This window comes from Chiloscyllium plagiosum, chromosome 38 (assembly GCF_004010195.1).
Source record: "Chiloscyllium plagiosum isolate BGI_BamShark_2017 chromosome 38, ASM401019v2, whole genome shotgun sequence".
Classification (NCBI taxonomy): Eukaryota; Metazoa; Chordata; class Chondrichthyes; order Orectolobiformes; family Hemiscylliidae; genus Chiloscyllium; species Chiloscyllium plagiosum.
The window spans coordinates 8,721,070-8,732,277 of record NC_057747.1 but is presented as its reverse complement, the minus strand read 5'-3'; the positions used below and the strand labels follow the sequence as shown (position 1 = coordinate 8,732,277).

The 11,208-nt window shown below is 38.9% G+C and overlaps 1 protein-coding gene across 3 annotated transcripts in view; it reads right to left on the bottom strand.

Annotated features, from left to right (window-relative positions):
• Positions 1-4,279: 4,279 nt before the first annotated feature.
• The window catches only part of LOC122541795 (AP2-associated protein kinase 1-like), a 53,843-nt gene continuing 46,914 nt past the window's right edge, over positions 4,280-11,208 (bottom strand). For 2 of the 3 annotated variants that reach the window (XM_043678781.1, XM_043678784.1), the window contains exon 11: positions 4,280-4,500. In XM_043678781.1, the coding sequence (XP_043534716.1) occupies positions 4,295-4,500 (206 nt within the window). In that variant the 3' untranslated portion in view covers positions 4,280-4,294. Of the gene's footprint in view, positions 4,501-6,895; positions 7,522-11,208 lie in introns of those variants that run through there. The other variant, XM_043678782.1, reaches the window with a different exon arrangement.

The following is an 11,208-nucleotide window of genomic DNA, read 5'->3' as shown; positions in this document are numbered from 1 at the left end:
GAGAGAGAGCGCGCGACAGAGAGAGAGCGCGCGCGACAGAGAGAGAGAGCGCGCGACAGAGAGAGAGAGCGCGCGACAGAGAGAGAGCGCGCGACAGAGAGAGAGCGCGACAGAGAAAGAAATGTCACGTTAAGGATTGTCACATCAGCCATGATCTCATTGAATGGCAGTACAGACTCATTGGGCTGAGACCAAGACCCTATGAAATGAAGAAACAGGGCAGAAATCTTTGAAGATTTGAGGTACAGGTAGAGGCTGAACAGGCTGGGGCTGTTTTCCCTGGAACGTCTGAGGCTGAGGGGTGACCTTATAGAGGTTTACAAAATTATGAGGGGCATGGATAGGATAAACAGACAAAGTCTTTTTCCTGGAGTCGGGGAGTCTAGAACTATAGGGCATAAGTTTAGGGTGAGAGAGGAAAGATATAAAAGAGACCTAAGGGGCAACCTTTTCACACAGAGGGTGATACGTGTATGGAATGAGCTGCCAGAGGAAGTGGTGGAGGCTGGTGTATTTGCAACATTTAAAATGCTGCATCAAACAGATACATGAAGTGATCCTGAAATGCCAAGAAAGAGCAAGAGACCAGCACTGCTGGCAAGAAGGGTTTGGAGGGATATGGGCCGGGTGCTGGCAGGTGGGACTAGTTTGTGTTTGGATCTGTTCGGCATGGATGGGTTGGACTGAAGGGTCTGTTTCCATGCTGTCCATCTCTAGGACTCTATGAACTGGCTGAAAAAAAAAACTTTCCTGCCACCTAAAAATGGCACTGTTCCATTCCATAGTATATACTTGGTGTGTGAAGAAATTATTTGATATTATAACAGAACACAAACAAACTGAATCGCCTTTAAGTAATAACACTGCAGAACTGGGAATAAAGACATCCTGAATATTATCAGTCCACCTGGAAAAACAGAACTAAAGACAGACAACAAAAGTCAGCAGTTAAACTGAAGTTCTGTATAATCCCATACAACAGAAGACTGTTTAAGGAATTGTCCCCTCACAAAGAAATGAAAATACTGAAAATAAATGTGCAGTTACCTTAAATCCCAAAGAACCTGACAAAAAACCTGTTTTGGGGGAAAAAAAACTATATTCTGTGAAGCTAACTGGCAAAGACAATTTATATAGCTTCAAGCAAAATCCATTCACTAGCACATGTTTATTCAACACTGGAATTCCACTGTCACAATCAGTTTTCTAATTTATTTAAGGCAGAGAAAACATCACTGCCAGATTTAGAGAATCTATGTCAAAGGAGCACAAGACACCCTCTTAGCAGTTTAACAAAATTCAAATTGCCTGACAGTGTGCCTACATGCCCCTGATAATGATCCCTGAAGAACACAATTTTTTTGGAAGGTGATTTGAGGCTGACTCCACACGTCTAGGTTCAAGTCTCCTCATTAAACACTCAGTGGATGAAACAGGTATCAAATGTGTTATCCAGTTTAATGTCACGAGATCTAAACCAATAACTTGCATATTCTTAGCATGTTCACTTGAAAACCACAAGTTACTGCTACTGCCTATTTGCTTTCAAGGTTTTCAGTCAACATAGCAACTCAGACAGACAATATCAGCTAACATACTGGCTACTACCAAAAAGAAATGGTCCAGCAATGCACATTTGGCACCATTCTGCCTACAGAAGACATACCACCATATTTCTTCTAAACGTTGAAGACGTGAGTAGTGATAACGACATTGGCCTAACCTCAAATTGGGCAACTTACTTTTCCTCCAACACCAAAGTTCTCTAGTCTTACAAGTACAAGACTCTGTTTGTAGATTAGGTCAAAAGGACAGAATTTGCACTGAATAAATTAGCAAGGCGGAAAAGCAAGGGTTATTGTCATCAATTATGGCATTGAACGTTTCTACTTGTCACTTCAAGTTCTTTTGTGATATAAGCAAAGACTCCGCTTCTATTGCTTGCAGAATGATAAATACAACATTTTTAATTACCATACATAATTACCTTCTGCCATTAACATTATCAAAGTAGGCTTCAACTGAGATAGATGTTAACTGAAGGATTCCTTGAGGCACAGTCTGATGGGACTCGAAGAAAGTTCAAAGAAAAATATATGTTTTCCAAGAAAATGCTGCATCAAACAGATACATGAAGTGATCCTGAAATGCCAAGAAAGAGCAAGAGACCAGCACTGCTGGCAATGGAACTGAAGCACTGGAGAAGATCAGCACAATTAACTATAACAAACAAAGTTATCAAAGCTAATGTTGCAAGGCGTGAGTTTTGAGATGATGATCATTTTGAGAAATTGACTAATCTTTGGTAGTTGAGGGTCATGTACAGAAGTATTGGGTATAAAAGCAGGAAAATTGTGCTGTACCTTTAAAAAAGGTCTGGTTAGGACACCAGGATTATTGCATCTAGTTTCGGCCACTACACTTTCCGAAGGATGTGATGGGTATCAAAGAATGTAGAAGAGGTTTATCAAAATGATTCTAGAGCTTAGAGAATTTAGCTACAAGGTTAAGTCACAGAAAGTCGGATTATTCTTTCTGGAGAAAAGGAGATTAAGGATATATTTGATACAGGGTATACAAGATTATGGTAGGTTTAGAGAAGGTGGAGAAAAGAAACATGTTCTGATTGGCTTATATTGCAAGAACAAGCACATACAGATTCAAGGTTTTGAACAACACATTTTCTTAAAATAAACCCAACAAGCAGTTGCAACCTGGAATTCATTGCATATGAAGGTCGTTGAAGCACAGTGATTTCAAAATTAACTCAACCAAGCAATTGAGTGAAATAAGCTTGCTGGGCTAGAGAAAGTGGATAGAAGGACTGACTGGATTGTTCTACAAAGAGCAGCACAGATCCTCTGGCATTGGTCAAACAGCCTCCTCTTGTGCTGTAATAATTCAATAATGACTGAAGAAGTGGCAACAAGTTCAAAAAAAAGCAAAAGATTTTATACTGGTTAGTCACCGATTTGGACATATCTGGGAATAGGATATGTATATAGCTCAAAGCATGGATGGCTCTAAAAACTTATTGCCAAAAGATAAATGTAAAAAGTTAGTTAAATCTAGTGGCAGTAAACAAGTGAGTTAGAGCTTCTCATGAAATTATAGTAATTGAATGGGCCACCAACAACAGCTTGTAATTATACAACACCCTTGAGTTAATGCAACATCCTAAGATGGCACACAAGAACACTACAAAGCATTTGACACCATTCTACATAGTGAGATGTTAGGGCAGATGGCCAAGAGCTTCAGAAGAGGAGGGGGCATTTTAAGGAGCACTCTAAAGGAGAAATGTGGAAAAAAAGGAGACTTAGAGGTTCTCCAGGATAAAATCGAGAATGCTTTAACGAAAATACATTGAAAGGTAGTGGTGTCAAAAGGGTTCCATTGATAGGGAAGAGTAAGGTTATGGAGGGATTTGAATGAGTATTTCAGAATCGAAGCTAATCTAGTCAATGAGGTCAGAAATGCTGGGTCAAAGAGCAGAGGTGGGTTTCACAAGATGGATTCAAAAATGGTTTGACTAGAGGTAGGAGAGAAACCAGGACAAGGGAGAGCTTCACATGAAGTCTGGCCTGCTAGCTAAGGGAGGTGAGGTCAACCATTCAAAGGGCTGTAAGCAGGCCAAGTAAGGCTAGTTTTAACTTTCAAGGAATCAGGTAAGGGGCATGTGTGACTATGATAAGCAGTTTCTGTACTATGACAAAAACAAAACCTGAGGAGTGGAGGAATTCAAAGATGAAGTTCTGGATAGATGGGCATAAATATGGGAATCAACATTCATGGACTTTGATGAGAAAAGGGAGGGAGGAGTTGGGCAATTGTTTGCAAAAGGGAGAAGAGGTGAAAAGCTGACATCTTGAGGACAGAAATAAAGATGGCAGATTTGGAAGACAGGTTGGCAGCACCTCAAGAGCTATCATTCAAGTGAATCAAGAAGGGAACGTCGGTGGTTCGCAGTTTAGTGGGAATAGAATGAAAGAAGCAGGCAGTTATTTTGGACAAGATGTGTTTAGAGAAGGGAAAAAAGTAGAATAGAAAAGAGAGAGAATAATGCAAGTTGTGCAATAGAGCAAATATGTAGGAAGCATTGCTTGATGGATAGGTGAGTAAGGGGAAATGGCAGAGCCAGCTGACATGATCATCTCAATCTTTAAGCCAAATATCCATGAGCACCTCATGCTTGAAGCATCAAATGAAGAATTGAGTACCCAATGGTGCACTATTTGCATTGCACCCAACTGCTTTTGTAGTTTTTCCTCCATTTCATCACCAAAGTAGAGCTTTACATGAAACTGAGCATTACCTGTGCAGTCTGAAGTATTTGCTGTTGCTGGAAATATGCTTGATGTTGGTGCAACAAATACTGCTGTTGAAGTAAAAGTTGTGCCTGTGGCTTCAGTTGCAGATGCTGTTGAAGTTGTACTGGCTGAATGTTTGTTTGTTGGCCAAGTAATTGAGCAAAGTGTCCACAGTTTGCAGCTGGAACTCCTGTCCAAATGAAGAATTCAAAATGTTTAATAAGCTCTGATCACTATTTGGCTCATAGATCTGAAATGCAAAATATTTCATCATTCACCCTAAAAGTTGTGAATGGAACCGGTGCATGTAGAGACATGATACATACAGTTATCAATAAAACGGATTCCTCAATTACGTGCAAGAATTTCTGTATCGGTCAGAATCTTGTTACACATAATTCAGTTGATTTACAACACTTCTTTCCTTGAATTTTTTTGACATTGGTTCTTTGAATCAGCAGCCATTACCTTAGCATTGAAAAATTGACAATTTGTCAAGCTTTGGATTATTATGCCTTGAGGACTTCAAATTCAAAGGACCAGTGAGAATCCAGCTGACAACAATATCCAAGCTTCAAAATGAAATTCTACGGCTACTATCTGAACATCTTGAAAGTTTAAGATAATTCTTTGCATCAGAATTCACAATCATCACAGTTTTCATCCACAGCCAGATAGACAGCAGCCATTATGATAGATAATAGAGGTGCAATTACCGTATATACTCGAGTAATAGTTGAATTTTTTAGACTGCTTTTTAAGGTTAAATTTATGGAGTAGACCATTATATAGATACTACTTTTGAAGGTCTGAAATTCATACCCATCAAAATTCATACTATATCATGAGCAAAAGCCCAATCGATCTCTAAACAAATAAAGAAAGAAAACCATAATGAATTACGGTAATTATTGAATAAAGACAATAGAAATCAAAATGAATTAACAGTAGTAAGCTTTTATTTATACATACAAAAAGTGAAGTAGAAATATACCACAGTTTTAATTCTCAACTTCTGGTACATGTTACATCTTCAATTAAACATGTCCAATACCAAAATTAATTAAAATCCTGCAAAGTCACACTGTTCAACATCTTCAGCACCGAATAAAGCTTCATAATCATCAGGATGAATCATATCGTATGGATCCTCGTCATCCTCACATGTCTGTAGTTAGCAGTAGCACATCATTCGCTTCTTCTTCTTTACCTATGTCATCTCATAAATAATCATCCTCTGTACCGTCCAATGCATTTGCAAGTCCACATTTCTTGAATGATTTGAAAATAGTTTCAGCCTTTACTTCCTTCCATGAATCAACGATCCATTCACAGATCAGTGGCAGTGCTGGAGCCCATATACTGCCTCCTTTCTTGTATGCTTTTTTTCTCCATCATGTATGCAGTTATTCCACTTCTTTTTCGTCATGTCCTTAAATGGCTTATTGATACCAACATCTATTGGTTACAAAACCCTTGTAAGTCTGCCAGGAATTACAGCTACGTTAGTCTTAGGTGATCGGATATTATCAACAACATTCTTCACTAGATTGGATCTAAACTGATCCCAGACGAGTAAATTCTTGTCCTTCCATAGTCCACCAGGTCATATATTCTAAACTTCCTTTATCCATTTCTACATCAACCTGCATCTATCCAGCCTTGTGGTTGCATATGGACAACAATTCCTTTTGGCAAAGTTTTTCTCTTAAAAATAGCCATCTGTTTTACCTTAGTGCCATCAGCCATACAAGAAAGAACTAAAGTGAACTTACTTTTCTCATGGCCAGTGGTTATCACCAATACTGATTTTTTCTCCTTTTTGGTTCACAATTTGATTCTCTGGCATGTCAAGAGCAATAGGCATTCCGACCACGTTTCCGATGCATAATAACTTTCTACCGATTTCGGATTACAAACTGTTTAAACCTTAATATTTTATCTTCTCGTTTAGCAGGCAGCTTTTATGCAATCTTAGTTCTCTGTTGAAGTACTAAGTCAGGCCTTCTCATGATCCTTATGCACCATCCATCATTTGCCTTAAAATCCAAAATCCCATCCTTCTTTGATTCATTTCATGCATGAATTCGGATGGCTTCTGACTAACACATTTTCTATTTTGACGATTTTGAAGTACTTTCTCCAATTATGGACACTTGCTAGGTTTACCTCTGATGGCACAATTTTATTTTAGCACTGTCTGAAGTTGGTTCAATATCTTTCTCCAGTTTCTCACAAGTTTCTCTGAAACAAAAATCTCTTGCTGCTACACAGTTATGAGTCTTCTCTGCAACATTAATAACTTTCAGTTTAAATACTATTTATTTTGTTTTGTTCCAAAGGGCATTTTTACACAAAATGAAGAAATTAAAAACCTCAATTATGTATATGACTTTATTCCACAAGGTTGGTTGTCACCTGACTCTTTCATGCCAAAATTATGTGAATTGTTCATCAAATCACATAACAGCAGGAGAAAGAAATTCATTTCCTCATCTTAACATTTATGTACAGGATAATACCTTGACTCACAAATGTTGATCTGTTATCTGTAAAGAACTAGGATCGACTTTTACATGAGATATATGGAAAATTCCAGGATTTTTGGCCAAACATAGGGGGTCAACTTTTATATGAGATCGACTATTACTCGAGTTTATATGATTTATTAGCGAGTTATGAGAAGATTTGCAGCTCCAGTTGAGGTTCTGGATGGAAGTTTGCTCATTGAGCTGTAAGGTTGGTTTTTGTCACCATACTAGGTAACATCTTCAGTGAGCCTCTGGATAAAGCTCTGTGGTATAGCCTGTTTTCTATTTATATGTTTGGTTTTCCTTGGGTTATGGTATATATCATATTGATGTGGTGAATTCTAGCCTTCTTTGATATAGCAAAGAATAAAATCAATAAGCTAAATAAATTTGTGGATCTACTCAGATACTGTTCCAACTCATTACAAGTAATGTAGAAACCTACTGTTACTTCAGGATTGGTGCAGCTCTCATCTCAACCCATTCTTCAACTGGCACAAAAATCCTCTTAGAATTGATTTTGTGTGGCTCTGAATATGTATATTTGAATTTGACAATGTTGATCTCAGGTCTCAATATAACTCTCTCACTGGTGAATTGTCATAGTGTCCAGGGGAAAAGTAGGATCAGTTTTTAAAACTGAATGCACCTGCATGGTGTACTCGTGAAGGAAGGATCAGCTGGAATATGAAGGAGACAGGCTTGATTAGTGAAAAGGAGTGTTGATGCATAGTCACATTGCATCAAAGCTTTTTTCTTTTCCTACTGGATGTCATTGTAAATAAGACACACCAATACTATTTGTTGCACTGGAATTGGAGGGCCTAAGGATTTACTGTCAGAATCTAAGTGGCACAACTTAAGTACTTTAGTATATTATTTTGAAAGCCATTTATGTTTCACAATTGAAATTCCTCTAATTTCATACCTCATTGCACTAAATTATTAATAGGTACACCTGAGCAAATAAAATCATAAACATGGCAACTTAAGGTATCTCAATATCTTAAAATTCAGAGTATCACATACCCTCACATTTCCCATTCTCTGACCCTGCACTGTGTAGGGAAACCACATTCAAAAGGGATGCAGATTGCACAGCAAGTTATGCAGTATTGTATCCCACATTCTTTTTTCCAACTTTGGTTCCCTCAGAGTGTGAAACTAATTACTTCTGCATTCTGAAGTATTGGTGAAGCTGCGTCACATATCACGTTTGCCTTTTATAGCCAGTGTTCTTCTAAATGTGTTATAATTTCTGATCTGTAAATTATATTACTGCAAAGAACAGAAAGTATAAAAGCTCTCAAGTTTTTTTAAGTTCTCTGGTATGGCAGCAATAGGGCTAAGATTCATGAATGTCTTTTCGAGATTGACTGACTCAGATTTCAAGTAGATGAAGGCTGTTTAGTTTATGATTACGTGACTGTAGAACTTGTCAGGATAGCAAAGGGTTACTATTGCTAAGAGTCAGAGATGAGAAAATGCAGTGCCAGCTGAACAGATAACAATACCCAGTTGGTACTGAGTTTCCACTCCATATCCACACAATAGGCACCCTTTACAGTCCTGGATTCTAACGGAATAGATGGTCAATGTCAGCCAAATAGCTATGGGTTAGTCTCAGAGATGTGAATTGTATTGTAAATCCAATTTCTTATGAATTGAGAATCAAAACAATGTTTTGAAGAGAACCGTTACTGAAATTTCTACTTGCATCTGAATTCTTTAAATTGATAAATCTTCACTCCAACTTTAAATAGTCTGCAAATGCATGAATTGAGTTCTCAGCAAAGTGTAGTCAATCTACTAGAAAGATTTTCTTCAAAAAACTAAAAGTCAAATAGTTAAAGGAAGCGGCTATTTGGCCAGTCATGTCCTTGCCAGCTCTCTAAATCAGCTCAGTAGGGTTTTCTCCCCCTGCCTGTCTTCCCCTTAGCCCTCCATGGTCTTTTTGTTCAGTTAATCATCCAAGTTGCTTCTGGAAATCATGATTCAATCTGCCTCCATCAAATAGGTCAAGTACTGCACTGCAGATCCTAACCATTCGCTATATAAACATTTATTTTCCTCTCGTCACTGGATCGATTTTTGCCGTTTTTTTGTAAGAAGGGTACTTTTTGTTGTCTTCTAGTCCATGACCATGTCAGCCAATGAAAGCGGCTCATCATCTACTTTGCCTCAACCCCTCAACTTTGGGCACAATCATCATATATCCTCTTAATCCTCTTTTCTCTAAAAGGAGATAAATCCCAGAATCTTCAATCTTTTAATGTAACTGAACACTCTTATTGCTGGAAATATTCTCAGTACCCAGGAACACAATGTTGGCCATTTGGCCTTTCAAGCCTGATCCATCATTCAATAAAAATCATGGCTGCGCTGCTTGTGATCTCAGCTCCAAATATTTTTTTCTTTTCTGCAGTTTTTCTAATGCTTCAATAACTGTGCTAAAGCATGCTGCCCAGCTTTGGCAAGTTCAGACTCAACCGGCATTTCATATTTCTTTTAATAGCTTCCCCATTTTGTACCATATGGCCTTTTCCATAAAGCACAAGGACCTAATGATTTATTAACTGCTTTCTCAACTTGTTTTGCCACATTCAATAATTTGTCCACAGAAATTCCGAGGTCCCTATGCTGCTGCATCTCCCTTAGAACTATTCCCTCATCTCATTTGCCTCTCAATCTTCTGAACAATGAAAGCTGTCACACCATGCTGCTTTAAATTTAATGCGCAACATTTTTCTATTCCACTAGCCTGCGTATAATAGCTTATTCACCATTTTCCTTGCAGTTCACAATACTCCTCTTGTAGCTTTATTCGCTAATCTCATATATAGCTCCGTTCCTACCTTCTTGAAATTAATAAATTAATTATTTTACTCTGGTATGCTCCTGGTCTTTTTCCATAGAAACAAAAAGTCTAGTCATGCTACAATCACAGTCATCTAAATGCACCCCAACTGGTACTTGATCCATTTAACCCACTCATTCTCCGAACCAGATCTCAATATCTCATCGCTGGGTGCAATGAAAACATACTTTGATGTGGAAAATTCTCCTGAAGAAAATCTAGAACCTCTGGCCCTTGTGTACAGTTACAACTTATTTCCAGACTATATCAGCATTTTTAAATATTCCTCATTATGACTTCTCCGTAATTCTTGTATGTCTAATTTTCATGCAAATGTGTTCTTCTACCTTCTTTTTTAGATTCCCTACAGTATGGAAACATCCCCTTCAGCCAAACAGGTCCCCACCTACCCTCTGAAGAACAACCCACCAAGACCATTCCCCTACACGATATTTAACCATGACTAATGTACCTAACACTACGGGCAATTTAGCATAGCCAATTCACCAGACCTGCACATCTTCGGATTATAGGGGGAAACCGGAGCACTGGGAGGAAACCCACGCAGACAGGGGGAGAATGTGCAAACTCCACACAGACAGTCGCCCAAGGCTAGAATCGAACCCTGGTCCCTGGCGTTGAGAGGCAGCAGTGCTAACCACTGAGCCACCGTGCCGCCACAGTCCCAGATTCAATTCTCGCCTTGGGCGACTGTCTGTGCAGGTTTCCTCTGGGTTCCTCCCACAGTCCAAAGATGTGCAGGTCAATTGAATTGGCTATGTAAATTGCCCATAGTGTTAGGTGCATTAGTCAGAGGGAAATGGGTCTGGGTGGATTATTCTTTGGAGGGTCAGTGTGGATTAGTTGGGCCGAAGGGCCTGTTTCCACACTGTAGGGAATCTAATCTAATCTTCCATGTCGATAAGTGGCTACTAGTTGGTCTTTTTTAAAATATAAATTTTAATCAATTCCCAGCCAGGTTCACCTGCTGCTCTTAACATATTGACACACTACCTAGCAGCATTATTCAAAGCAGCATGCCCTTGAAAAATGATTCAAGCTTGGCACTTCTGCACAATCACCCCAGAAACAATGCATAACATGCTTCGTTAGTATTCTGCTCTACACAATAAGGCAGACAGTCAGAAATGGGCTCATTTTCAAAAGGAAACCAATATTTCAGACATTAGCTTGGCTTGAGGAAACACCTGCACCAGCTCATTCAAGTAGCATTTGCTTTTAACTGTTACTTCAATGCCATTGAAAACGCTGAAAACTTTCCCCCCATTAACCATATTGCCAGCAACAATAGACAATAGACAATAGGTGCAGAATCAGGCCATTCTGCCCTTCGAGCCTGCATCGCCATTCAATATGATCATGGCTGATCATTCCTAATCAGTATCCTCTTCCTGCCTTATCTCCATAACCCTTGATTCCACTATCTTTGAGAGCTCTATCCAACTCTTTCTTAAATGAATCCAGAGACTGGGCCCCCACTGCCCTCTGG